Source organism: Lactuca sativa, chromosome 5 (genome assembly GCF_002870075.4).
Source record: "Lactuca sativa cultivar Salinas chromosome 5, Lsat_Salinas_v11, whole genome shotgun sequence".
Lineage (NCBI taxonomy): Eukaryota > Viridiplantae > Streptophyta > Magnoliopsida > Asterales > Asteraceae > Lactuca > Lactuca sativa.
In genome coordinates this window covers 79,788,358-79,802,490 of record NC_056627.2, presented here as the reverse complement: position 1 = coordinate 79,802,490, position 14,133 = coordinate 79,788,358, and the positions used below count along the sequence as shown (strand labels likewise).

Below are 14,133 nucleotides of genomic sequence, written 5' to 3'. Positions count from 1 at the left end.
TTAAGTTCCTAATTGTTGATTCTTAATACATGATGTGACAAAGTTGCATTTTGATGTTTTGTAGGATCAAGCAACAGGAAGGAATCTTAATAGTAAGAGCATGTTGAATCTGATCGCGATGATGGATTTTAACCGCATGGTTCGAAGATCGGATTTTTGAGCTTCCGCTTAGGAGTTATGATAGATTGCTAGGAAATATGTAATAACATATTTTCACTTATGAATAAATAAAATATTGTTTTATTTTATATCATATCTCCTTGCAATAGCATTTGTGAAATTGATGTCTGAATGTTTCCATGTTAGCAATATGAATTTGATTCTTTTGTTTGTGGTAGTGTCATAATTTGCCAAATAAGCAAAGATTCTCATCACCCAAATTTCAGTTGGATAGAAACTTGGAATCATGCAACTTCTATTGTATGATGAATGAGAATTTTCATCTTTGGGAAATTAAGACTAATTCCTTGTTCACATGTACATGTGATTCAAGTGAAGGAATGAAGGATTGGGTACAGATGTTTGTGCGCTATCAAGTCCACCACAAAGATCAATATCACTGTTCGTCATGATATACTAAAAGTTAGTAAATATGGTTATGCTTACAAGTTTAAGTATAATTCTGAAACATTGGAAAAGTTTCAATGTATGCCAAGACGAATGAGAAGAATCAAATTAGGCAGAAAGATAAAAGTTTATCCATTCTAAAAAGATGGGAGAGTACTTTAGTATCATGTTTTGTGATCATCTTTATGATTATGAAATCATATCACAATTGATCCTCTAAGGACACCGTAGTGCATTTATATGGCTAAGAAGAGGAATCCTGAATTGTTGAATTGGTTAAAATAAAGGAGATGAATCATACTTCGTTCCAAATCAAATCTTAGAGTCATACTCCATGATTATGACTTGAGTGATATAATCTTAAGAAGGTTTATAACACTTATCAAGTATAGAGTAACATGTTTTATTACTCTTGTACATTTGAAATTGGTAAGTAGTGATGTCTTGGAAAAGACAAAGACCAACTAAGACCAATTATGTGAAGTATTTGTCTGGATCAGAATCTGCACTAACTCTTTAATATTTGTTTCTCAAGGAATGGTTCTTGACAAGAGAATCTTATATGTCAAAAGGACAGTGGGAGTCTTAAGGATCTTGAAAAGTTTCAAGATAATCAAGAATAAAACATGTTGTTAATCACTAGCACACGACTTGAGGTTTGTAACCTATCGTGTTGACATATTCTTATTTTTGTGCCTATTCCAGTCAAGTTGACTGTGCATATGAGTTCTAAATTGTTTGCATAACAACTCGGAAGCAATGGTAGGCATAGTGCTGCCAAGTGGCAAGAAATTAAGATTGAACAAGTTCAGTCCATATGAGGTCGAATTTGTCACTAACCTTGTCTTAGGATTATGGTTTGAAAAATTCACATGGATAGGAACACATACACCATAAAAAAATCTAAATGTCATAAGGTTTCTCTTCAATTCATGAAAATGATGTTTATTCGTTCTTTTTGTCTTAACTAGAGAAGCGATATTTATGGGTCCCTCAATGATTTGGTGCTGACATCTTAAGTATTTGGTCGGGTCCTGACTGGAACTGATGTGTTCGATTCAGTAGTCAGATGCAGTCGTCACAAGTCTTTATCGGAAAACATAATCTTGAATCCTAAGATTGACATTCTTTCTGTTGATTATTAGAGAAGTATTGAACCTCATATAGTTAATGACTGTTACAAAAATGTCCAATATCATTAACTATTGTTAATATTTCTAATAGATCTGACAATTTAAAACACGAATACACAAATTCATGAGAGACAAGACACAATACGAATATATCTTGAAATTGAGATAGAACATATTTCTTTGTATTTATTTATATCGTGTCAATTCATATATAACACATAAAATATGATGTTTTTTTAGGTTGGGTTCCCTCAAAACTCAAATTGTTACAATAGTAACATTCGTTGTAACATCGATACGAACCAATCCATTATCCATGTCCAACTCTTGTGACAGGATTTTGATGTAGAAAGCATTTAATAGATGAAGTCTCGGTCTATGTTTTGACTGGCATAGTATTGTGATTGGTAGGTGTAGGTGTAGGATAGGCCTAGTGTGGGTTTGGTGCATTCATGTCAGTATAGACATCATAATGAAGCAAATGGGATTGACTTTTTGTAGTACAACTCAGAGACCATATCATATGCAACTCTTAAACAAACCGGAAGCCCCAGTGTCCTTCCATCGTCTCTGTTATATCAAGTTCATTTTTAAATAAATTAGTAATATTATGTCTTGACTCTTGAGTGAATTAAATATTTCGATAATTTAGATTTTCTGTCTTTAATTGGCTTTAAATGAAGAAAAACAAAAGTTACTTATTAAACCAAAATAATAAGGGATTCGGTATCCCAATAACAGATTTTTGTGGATGTTAGGAAATGACAATAATTCTTGAAATTTCGGTCGTTCATTTGCGGATTGATTTTATTTATTTAATAATTTTTTTTGTATGGCCTTTATTATTTCGTAAGATATTAAATATTATCATTTTTTTTCATGCAACAAACATTAAGGACCCTCTCTTTCGTCTTGGAAAAGCATTTTATTTCGACAGGATTAATTTAATTTACCATCTTCTGTATACAACTGTGATGAATTTCATATTTAAGAACCTCGCTATAGACTCATGCTCTGAACTTTTTATCTGCGAGGATTGATCTAACTAACATCTATTTAAGATGATTGTGATGATAATCGATGAGTTATCATTGTTTAAAAATGATGCGTATATTTAAACATCTAGTAAATCTATCATTGCAAGTGAAGGTGGGTCATTTGACACACTTAAAAAAATTAAAATAAATTAAAAAAAAAAAAAAAAAATTGTTACAAGTAATTTATATATTTTTTTTTACCTACCTTAAAATTTCTAGATGACCTACTTAATTTATTTGGCAAAATAATTAATATGAATCACAACTTTTCTAGCCATCTTTTGGATTTCAATGGTCAAGTTTTTAGCTTTCCTTTTCCTATCAAATTTTAACTTTGAAGGTTCTTAATCGTGAGTTTATGATTGATAATGACTTTAACCTTCTTCTAATCTTCTTCATAGTGAAAGAATAAATACAATGAAATCAGAAGTTAATGACATAATCAATTTAATGTGTAATCTCTAATCTTGGGCCAATAATAAGAACATGTATTTTGACTTCTTACAGGAGGTTTTGTGTGGTAGGCTTCATCATCATTTCATGTGGTATGTATTATGTGATGTTTTATGTGGTATATTTTAATATGGAATTATGGATTGCTTTTGACTCCATCATGAAATCAATATAATTTTATTTGATTGTTTTTGTTTCTCAAATCAATGGATAGTTTAGTGCTATATATTAAAATAAATGTTTTAGATATTATTAGTAATGATATCATTATGGACATATATCAATATATATTAAACTTTTTCGAATACAATTGTGATAACTTCATTTATTATTATTTTTTTATATGACCCAATCCACTATTAGTACTTTTTTTTATGTATTTCATTTCTACCTGAATCACTTAAATAGTTGTCCATATAAGTATTTTTGTATTCTAAATTCGCCATTGTTTTATTTTTCATCAACCTGAACATAACCCAATCCACTTTCTTCACTTACCATTAAATCATCTAATACATATGTATATCATAATTTTCTCTATTTTGACCACGGTCTTAAGAAAGCTATGAGAAAATATTTGGAATAATTTTTGGGTGTACAAAATGAATGTTGTGTTATCTACATCTACATGGATAACGTTTACCCATAATGCTCTACCAATTATTCATGTCGTTCATCATTAATTGTTTGGCCACCAATAATATATAATGATGTAACATAAACTTATTTCATATTATCTCTAGCATCACATAAAATGCACATCTAAAGATAACTTTTTTTTTGTTAGTTAAACAAGTATATAAGAAAATTATATTTCAAAAATCATTTTACACATTTTAAGCACTAAATTAATTATACCTAAACTGAATTAGTTCTATATAAATCTTCATCTTCAATAATTGGTGGTATACTCCATGTCCCAAGGGGGGGACCAAATACCTTCCCACCTGAAAACATTATTTATTTAATAAAATAAACCAAATTTCGTATTATTTATTTAATAAAATAAACCAAATTTTGTAACTTAATATAATTTGTTTAATTGAGTATTTATTATTTAACCTTCTTTTGTGGCTTCTTCACATCTTTTTTGATATTTGAAAGAGAGTTGAGGATCCAAAGTATTTAGTAAGGAGTTGTACTTTTTCTCAGCCTCAATTATTGTTTTTGCCTGGTTACACGAAAAGCTTAACTTTCTAAATTAAATAAAATGGAAATTTAGATTTAGATACGTAAATATAGTTGAAAAATAATTATATTCTTCATTTTTATTCAAAGACGAAAATACCCTTGTAATACAAATACTCACAAGGAAAGCCGGTGCTGAGGAAGCTCCGTGTATTCTAACAAACATTCGCAAGATATTAAAATTGTTCTCCAACACATCATCCTAAATAATTAAATAAATAAATAAACATTTATTTTCAAAAAGAAAATTGGAATAAATGTTTTTGAAAGAAATTAGAACAGATGGACTCACCTCATAGTCAAACCTACAACATGTTTCAGAGTCAAATAAAAAAAAAGGTTATAATTTTTTTAAGTGAGATAAATAATTTAATATTCACAAATTAAAGAAAAAAAAAATAGACGAAAGTTTACTAACAAGTCATCAGATACTTCCACAAGGAACTCTGATACTGATAAGAACTCCATATGTGTTTCATTGATCTTAACATTGCTTCAAAGGAATTTAAAAAAAAAATTAAAAAATGAAAATTATGGATTAATGATTTTGGAATATAAAATTGGATTAAATGAAAGAAATAGCAATTTGTTTACATCTTTTCCATTCAATTGATACAAGAGGAGATTTAGGACTCGATAGTCAAAGGACTTGAGATGAATTGCTCTCATAACATCTTCTATTTGAATCTGTATCACAAAATTAATATTTTTTATATTTTCATGTTGGGTTATCTACAGAAAAATCCCAAACTTTTTTCAAAAGTTTCAATAAAGTCCTAAAAGTTTTTTTTGAACAGAAAAGTCCCAATATTTTGATGCATTGCCTAAATTAACGAAAAAGTCTTTTCTTATATTTGAACAGCAAATGATAGATTATATATTTTTTTCAAAATATTGGGACTTTTCTGTTCAAAAAAAACTTTTAGGACTTTATTGAAACTTTTGAAAAAACTTTAGGACTTTTCTGTAGATAACCCTTTCATGTTCATAGAATGTTTTTTGAAAGAATTGGAATTTGATGGAATCATAATCTTTTACGTGTTTGGTTGGATGGAAATGGAATGGAATTCAATAACAAAAATGAAGTAACTGTTAAACTTTTATTTATTTATTTCATTTATTTATGATTAATCTCATAAAAGACCTTATATTTTGTATTTTTTTTTCCGGATTAAATCTCAAGTTGATCTTTTGCATGAAAAGACCTTGTATTTTTTTATTTTTTCTGATCTGGCCCTTTTAGTCATTTTTTTCCAAAAAAAAAATGTAAAATGTGAGGGTTTTTTCGAGAAAAATGAAAAAAGTTGAGGGTTTATTTAGAAGCAGTTATAAAGTTGAAGGTTTTTTTCGGAGGGATATCTACAGAAAAGTCCCAAACTTTTGAGAAAAGTTTCAAAAAAGTCCTTTTTTTTTTAACAGAAAAGTCGCGATTATTTAACATTTTGCCCAAATTAACAAAAAAGTCCTTTTTTATATTTGAAAAACAAATGACAGACTATGTGATTTTCTCAAAATAATGGGATTTTTCTGTTCCAAAAAAAATAGGACTTTTTTGAAACTTTTCCCAAAAGTTTGGGACTTTCCTGTAGATTTCCCTTTTTCCGAAAAAAAAAAAAGTTGAGGGCTTTTTTGGAAAAAATGAAAAAACACAAGGTCTTTTTCAGGCAAAAAAATAAAGTTGAGGTTTAATCCGGAGATAAACATAAAATATACAGTTTTTTTATGAGATTAACCCTTTATTTTAATATGTATACATAACAAGGGTATTTCTGGTGAAATCTAACAAACATGAAATTCAAAGGAATTGAACTCCATCTCAAGGAATGGAATCATGAATTCCAATTCCATCGGAATCACACAACGTACCTCCTGTTTGTTTGTTAATGCAGAACAAAGTTTTCTTTCTAGAGCCCAGTATTCTTCCCCACATTTCAACTCATCTCTTATCCTGAAATTTTTATAAAAAATAATTATACAACAAATGTCAAATGAAGAACATTCCATAAAACTTTCCAAAAAAGGAAATATAAAGATGTATTTAACATTTTAAGTTTTCATTTAACCTATCTGTATATATTCCATAGCTTTCTAGAAGAACAGCAAGTGGTTTGAAGGTATCATTTTTGAAAGACTTTATAAATCTTAGAATCCAATCAGGTGTCATCATGTCGGAATCTGGAATTCCATCGGATGGAAGTTGCAGTAGTTTCTCATTTATGGTGTCCAGCTGTATAAAATTAGTTTATTGAGGGACTAAAAGTGTTAACAATAGAATCATATGGACCAAAAGGAAATCTTTTTGCCATTTTTCCATAGGGACCAAAAAAGCAAAAAGATTACTTTCTGGACAAAAAAATATAAACACAAGAAAAATGTAATTCACTCAAAACAGTTTTCATTTAGCCTCTTGAAAAAGTCGACCACATCAAATGAGAAAAAAATATTCCTTTTTGGTCCCTATGGTGTTATTATTTTTACCCTTTTGGTCCCTGAGAGATATTATTCCATAACTGAGGGACCAGAAGTGTTAAAAGTAATACAGTAGGGACCAAAAAGTAAAAAAATAATTCTTTTTTGATGAAATTCAAAAAATAACTATAGAAATGGGACAAGAAAAGTAATTTACACCAAAAGTAATTAACATTTTAGCATATATTGTACAAGAACCTCTTCACATGACAAAATGATTCATTTTTGGTCCTTAAGGTACTATTATTTTTACCCTTTTGGTCCCTGAGAAAGACTCTGTTTATTGAGAAACCAAAAGAGTTAAAAATAGTATGATAGGGACAAAAAAGGCAAAAAGAGTTGTGTTTTGAATCAAAAATTGGACTAAAAATGTAATTTACTGTAATATCACTGGTGAATTTTATCAATATCATACATCTGATCTAATTTTTACAATGTCATTATACCATTATAATAAAATGGAGGATTTCCAGAAATATTATAGTAATTTAAATTCATTCTTTAATGATAGGGTACCTGATAGATGTAACTTTCTGTAAATGAAAGCAGTGGTAAGTATTTGAATATTGATTCTGCATTATTAGCATCCATTTCATGAAACATGAAGTAAGATCTGCACTGTTTATATACAACAGATTATTAATTTATTATACTACAGTTGTTGATGTAAGCAAAGTAAATTCAAAGCATGTGATGTTTTTTTTTTTTACAAAATCTTGTAAAGTAGAATTTGCCCTTTGCATTGAATCAAGTGTAACCATTGCCACATCAGCACAATCTGTTTGTAATAATCCAACACTCATGTCATCATCACAATGATGTGATAGAGAAGCTTCAGTGACAATATTTCCTGGAAAAATAAAAAGAAAAACCACCAATTTGTTACTTTGTTATCTTAAATTCTCAATAAATAGTAAAGATAACAGCTATAAAGAATATTTGTACTAAAAAAAGAGACCTTTGTCACAAAGCTGGGGTGATGATTCCTTATTAAATGCAGAAGAAATCTGTAGATCAAATATCATAAGTATGTTTATTGCATTATCCAGAATATACTAAATTGGATTTGGAAGAAATATAGAATATATATATATATACAGACCTTTGGAAAATGGTTAGAGATCAATTTGCACTTTTGATTCATATCTAGTTCACCACATGGTTGCATCTTCAATATCACATTCATAAACAAATAAGAGATTAGAATTAAGAATATGTTTTTAATTGGTTCAAAATCATTGAAACTCATGATGTCTAATATTGGGAAAGAAAGAGGTCTTTGATAATTTAATAATAGGATATAAGATTTTCTTAATTAACATGTTATAATCCATTAATCATATTGATTCTATAGGTCATTCCCCTCATATATTCCTCCTTCAAAATCTTCTACTCATTAATCCAGATCAAGAAACTATTCATGTGTTGTTGGATTGAAATAAGGAATCTCAATCTCAAGCTCAAGCATTAACTTTTCTAGTAAGAGATCAACATCTTGGAGCTGATGTGGGATCCTGAAAAGGGGAACCATTCTATAAAACATCTTCTTTTTTATTCAATCACACATAGACTTTAACCCCTCATCCATTAAAGCGATACTTTTGAGGTATTTATAAAGGCAATTCAATCAATCTATGTCACTAACTCACTGCTTGCCTCAATATTAAGCCATCGGATATGAACAAGGAATACCTTGTTTCTATAACAGCCACTAAACAAAACACTTGCTAAGGAACATGCAATAATCAGAGATGCTTCGTCTTTTGTCATTACAATTAGTTCAATCACTATAACAAACTCATATTTGATCTTACTTCCAAATATCTCGTGAGCTTCATCAAAGGCAAGGTCAAGAAATTCTAAAACATCATGAATAATAAATTAAACGAAAAACAAAACAGGTTATTACCGAATTTGATTCATTTCCTAGAATTTTCTAACATAATCGACAACAACATGATAAAAGTCATGTATCCGAAAGTTTCAAGTACCGAATCCATTGTAACTTGAAATTTCAATTACAGTTAGCATATAGTGCTTCAAAGTTGAGGAAGCGAAATTGAAAAAGGGAGAAAGAAGTACCATGAAGAGGATGAAATTAGCAAGGAAACGATTCGAATCAGCATTTGTGTTGTTGGAAGAATCAATTGCGCCAGTTGATTGAATCATCAACATTATATTTTGCACTTGTTCAAGCTCCTTTAATTGCTCCATCTGGTAGCGTTTTGGTTTTGCTTATTTCAAGAACTCAATGAACTCTCACGTATAAACCCCGTTGCCCTGTAGTAGAGTTATGCACCCAGTCGCAGGGTTTTGAGAAAGGCCCTCGATCCGCACAAATTTAGCTTTATTACTATAAAAACCCTCCAGTTTCATATTTTTTGTTTGTTTTACCAAGAGTTAGATTTTATTTTCGTTTATGGCTCAAACTTATAATTTTTTTTCGAATTTTCCTTTATTACCGGTCATCCTAGGCCACATGTGTGCTGACTGGGCGTGATTAGCTGACGTGGATGCCCACATCGGCGTCCTCTTTTTAACCGAAAAAATTAATCATTTCGGAAAGGAAATAGGAAAGTCGGGATTCAAACCAGAAGTTAAAACCCAATGTGTTTCCACTAAGTTAACATACGAATTTATGAATATCTCCTTGCTTTTAATATATAATCTAATTAGATAGCTTAATTTTTTTTTCTTTTGAATAACTCTATATTATTCATGTATTGAATACGTATTTCTTTCTATTTTCAGTATAAATATTTATTTTTTATTACCAACATAAATATTTTTTGTATTTTTAATAAATATGGATTTTTTTTCGTGTTATTAATAAAAATATGTATTTTTTGTATTTTTAAAATAGAAATATGCTTGTGAATGTATTTATATATTTAATAGCATATTTGTACACTTAAAAACAGTTTACAACTAAAAACATATTTATATATTTGAAAGAGAATTTTGTAGATTCAATAACATATTTATATATTTAATTGTAAAATATTTTTTAAGTGTATACACAAACAAATTACGTTTTAAAAGTATAAATATCTTTTAAAATTCACATCAAATTACGTTTTAATAGTATAAATATCTTTTAAAATTCACATCAAGTAGATATTTTTATATTTTTTAAATTTTAAAAGATATTTATCTATATCTTTTATACTTTCAAAATCATAAAAGGTATCTGTATGTATTTAAATATTTGTATGCTTATTATATATAAATCAATAAATTTGTACTCCATAAATAAGTTTTTTCATTATAAAAGTACATTTCAAAAGGCCTACATACAATATTTATACTTTTTTTTAATATAGGTATTTATATTGAAAATACAAAATGTATGTATTTAACTTTTTATATTGAAAATATGATAAAGAAAAATGAGACTCCTAATACAAAAATACCGATTTATATTGAAAATACAAAATAATAATAATAATAATAATAATAATAATAATAATAATAATAATAATAATAATCAAAATAATCAAAATGAAAATGAAAATGAAAATCAATATCTATTTAAATTGTTTTAGTGATAAAATTATATTTATTTGTTTAAATGATACGCTCAATATTCATTTTAGCCCGGTGGTAAACTTATACATTTGTCAGCTGAAGGTGGCAGGTTCGATTCCTGCCCACCCTATTTCCTTCTTGATAAATTGTTATAATAAAGCCTTACATATAAACACAGTCAGTTCACTGACATATCTTTGGCAAAATCGACAAAAACCTGAAAACTTTGGGGTTTCATGACATTAACCTTTTTTCTAAAGATATTTTTTTGGATAAGATCAAATTTTCATATTTAAAAATTGTAATTTGAAATATATATATATATATATATATATATATATATATATATAACACTTTCAAAATCATGTTTTTTTTATATATATTTTTAAATATTTTAATAATTATTTTCTGTAATTTAAAATCATTAAAATATAATAAACTCTAAAATGTCTAAAATACACTTGTTGCTATTTTATAGAAATACTTTTAATTTTCAACACTAAAAGGAGGACACAAAAATGTTTAGCGGTGGTAGCGCCCCAAAAATAACTTCGACCTAGAGACTATAGTAGTTACACATAATTTTTTTAGTAGTTGCATCCTAACATAAAAATAAAATTTTATTTTTTTTACCCTTATAAGATGAAGGTAATTGTCCATGCCACCGCGAGAACCCTTTATGTCCGCCCCTACTCAGTGTTTCCGCCAAAGGCTAGGCAGGGGGTGTGACACATCACCAACTGTTGTACCTCAATCGCGGGGTGCAAATTCTCTCTGAAATCTCGTAACGAACTCCTCCCAAGACATGACTGCTACAACCATAGTCGCCACAGCTCTACCAACCTCATCCCACCAGTCGCGTGCTCGATCCCTCAATAAGCATGATGCAAACCCTACCTTTGCCCCCTCAAGGCAAAAGCTCGTTCGTTGAGCAATCTCCATGTCAGCGGTCGAACGTCGGCTAGCGATGGGGTCCTTAGCCCCAAAGAACTCAAGAGCTCCACAAGCTTTGAACTCCCGAAATAAAGGAGTCTGCGCCTTAATCTGACCTGCAACAATCTCGACTTGGAAGGCTCTGATTCGCTCATCTATGAGCTCCATAATCCCCTCCTTGATCGTACCAAACATCATAGGGGTACCATTCAAAATGCCACGAGTAACCTCAGCCGCAATAAGCTCACGCAGCCTCTCATCATTCATTTATGTGCCCGAGTCAGAGCCAGAAACTGAATCAGAACTTGAACCTAAACCTCCTCCTTGAGTAATCATCACCATCCTCAAACTGAAACACATCATAGAAACAATCAGCATAAGACTCGAGGGAATTCTAATTATATAGGTCTCCTTAGATTGTCCAGGTCTATTCTTGTCTCAAGTACAGATCATGTGCTTCCAGTAATATAGGCCCAATAATACGTTCCACACCAATTTATACCTTCCTCAAGAACCGTCCTGACTCTTCTAAGTCACCACACTAGGACTATATACCAATCCTATGCTAGACAACATACATATCCTAGGCTCTCCTAGGAATCCTCAACTCCCACCACTTTTAATACCGTGAACCTCAATCAACACCATTTGTTGCCTTATGCATGCAAGTTGGAACATTTTGTTGAAACAATAACTAATAAATCGATAGATTCTAACAAGTACAATCGACAAAACAATAAGAACAGTTAAGATCAAAATTGTGCTGAATGATTAGACTCAATGGCCTTAGAATAGTTCAACAAGAACTTCTCTGTAAAGACTATGTAGGGCAACACAAAGTCATTAACCCTAAAACGGTGCATGGATGCACTATTAATAGTCTAACCCTAATATCATTAAAATATGGGTGGGCAGACCCAACCCATTACAAAATGGACTATTCTAGTACAAAAATAATTGACACGACATTATTTACCCCAAAAATCTCCCCTTTTGTGTCAATTAAGGAAGGCAGATTCTTCAGTGTTGTTGACATTTTTCAACTTTAAAAAGCTTCGGCATCATTCCGAGCAAAGTATTCCGAACAAAAATGTACCAATTCAGCATATTTGAAAAGTATTTCTTATCAAAGGCTTCATTCGCTTTACATGCTTTGGTTATCTCCAGGATGTAGTTCAAGCACTTCGTAGAGTACAAGTGTTTGTCTAACATAAAGAATGAACACTTGCGAACTCTTTCTCCTTCCTTTTGTTGAAATGCCACACTCCAATTATCTTTTCTTACTCTTCCCAGCTTCATCTTGTCAAGATCTTTCAGTTCAGTTTCGGACTTCAGAAACTGGCTTCTTCCTAAAAACTGTTGCTATCTCTACATCCATTTTTCCAAAATCTTGTATGTAGTAGACTAACATCCTCTTTAGATGAGCCAAAACCGATTCATATTTTTGTTCATCCTTGGATAAAAGAGAGAACAAGGAAATCCAATCATACAGATTTAAGCAAGGCAAGTTTGCAAGAGAAAACTCAAAAACTAAATTTCCTACTCCTCGTACCACTTCGAACCGAACATTGATGAAGCTTTCAGTTTCAACTAGGCCAAAAACTTTTACAACAACAATCTTTTTTAAACTTTAGGTTTCATATTGAGGCTTACCATACTTGAGATAAAAGGAGAAAATCATGTGATTGACATCATAATCTGAAATCAGTGCTTTCTTAACCTTTTCAAAACACCTGAACAAGAATGCCCTCGGAGTGATTGGTAAATCTATTTGAGACTTCGAAGTATTCTCCAGCTCAAATGAGATAGTTGGTTCTAGCCAATGAGTACTTGGGTTTTCAACAACTTCATTTAAAATTCTTTCCATCTACCAAGGAGGAAAGAGAGTCTTAGGGGTGGCCAAAGTGACTTGCTCTTCACGAGCTTTAGCCTCTTGATTGACTTTCATGATCTTATCAAGATCTTTATCGTGTTTCTTACTTTGAGTTATGCACCTTTAGACATATCTTCTTATTCTTCTTCTTCATCAATGATTTTCCCTTTGCCTTTTGACACAGAAGATTCATTACCCTTCTGGTCACTTTTTGGTTTTGTCTTCATGTTGTTGCTCGTCAAATTTTTCTTTTGGTTTTGGTTGGGGTGGATCCTCCTGAATCTTTTGATGAGTAACCTGCTCTCCCCCTTGTTTTAGAAAAGCACTGTTTCCTGAAACACCTTGTAATTGATTAAGCAATTTGAACACATGTTTGAGCTTTTCTGAAAGATGTCGTCAGACTGAAATGGTAAGAGTTGAATTATAAGTTTCTAGCAATCTTTGCAGATACTCAGTAATATCAGATATGCAGCTTCGAAAGACAACTTTTTCTGATTCAAGAGAATCCAGATGCATAGTTCATGTTATTAACCTAGAATCTTAAATGAAAATCCAGTAATTACATGTAAACATGAAAATTAATCATGGTTTAAGAGTGACTACTGAAAATTAGTAATGAAACCCATGGTTTATGCTCGAATTAGCATATATTACTAAATTATTCATAGTTATCATTGTAAAACAAGAACTTGGTGATATTGATCATGATGTTTGATCATGTAAAGGGTAAAATGAGATCATAAAGAGTATGACTGTCCTGTTTTTGTGAAAATCATCAAAAGTTGTAGAAAATCGTATGGATATGTGCTATATATCCCTGGAAAGTTGAGAATGTATAACTTCATTTTTGTTAAACACCAAAATCTAATTCTAGACTTAAGATGGGTGAAAGCAGCTATATGTTCAGTGCAGTAAGGTTGAATTTTGACAGCTTTGGGACACTTTGAGAGCT

General features: G+C 30.4%; 1 protein-coding gene across 5 annotated transcripts; it reads right to left on the bottom strand.

The window, feature by feature from the left end:
* Positions 1-3,891: 3,891 nt before the first annotated feature.
* Positions 3,892-9,183, bottom strand: LOC111885871 (uncharacterized). Of its 5 annotated transcripts, none has more exons than XM_042902478.2 (13): positions 8,930-9,183; positions 7,950-8,015; positions 7,806-7,854; positions 7,582-7,697; positions 7,364-7,465; positions 6,442-6,605; positions 6,245-6,326; positions 4,973-5,065; positions 4,797-4,861; positions 4,671-4,683; positions 4,500-4,580; positions 4,253-4,361; positions 3,892-4,137 (listed from the first exon to the last, which is right to left on the bottom strand). In XM_042902478.2, exons 1-13 carry the CDS (start codon positions 9,059-9,061, stop codon positions 4,049-4,051), a joined length of 1,161 nt encoding a protein of 386 aa, XP_042758412.1. In that variant the 5' UTR covers positions 9,062-9,183; the 3' UTR covers positions 3,892-4,048. The 5 variants fall into 5 exon arrangements, with proteins under 5 accessions (XP_042758412.1, XP_023737867.1, XP_023737869.1 ...); XM_023882099.3 differs by having other exon boundaries at positions 7,558-7,697; positions 8,930-9,181; XM_023882101.3 differs by lacking the exon at positions 4,253-4,361 and having other exon boundaries at positions 7,558-7,697.
* Positions 9,184-14,133: the final 4,950 nt, after the last annotated feature.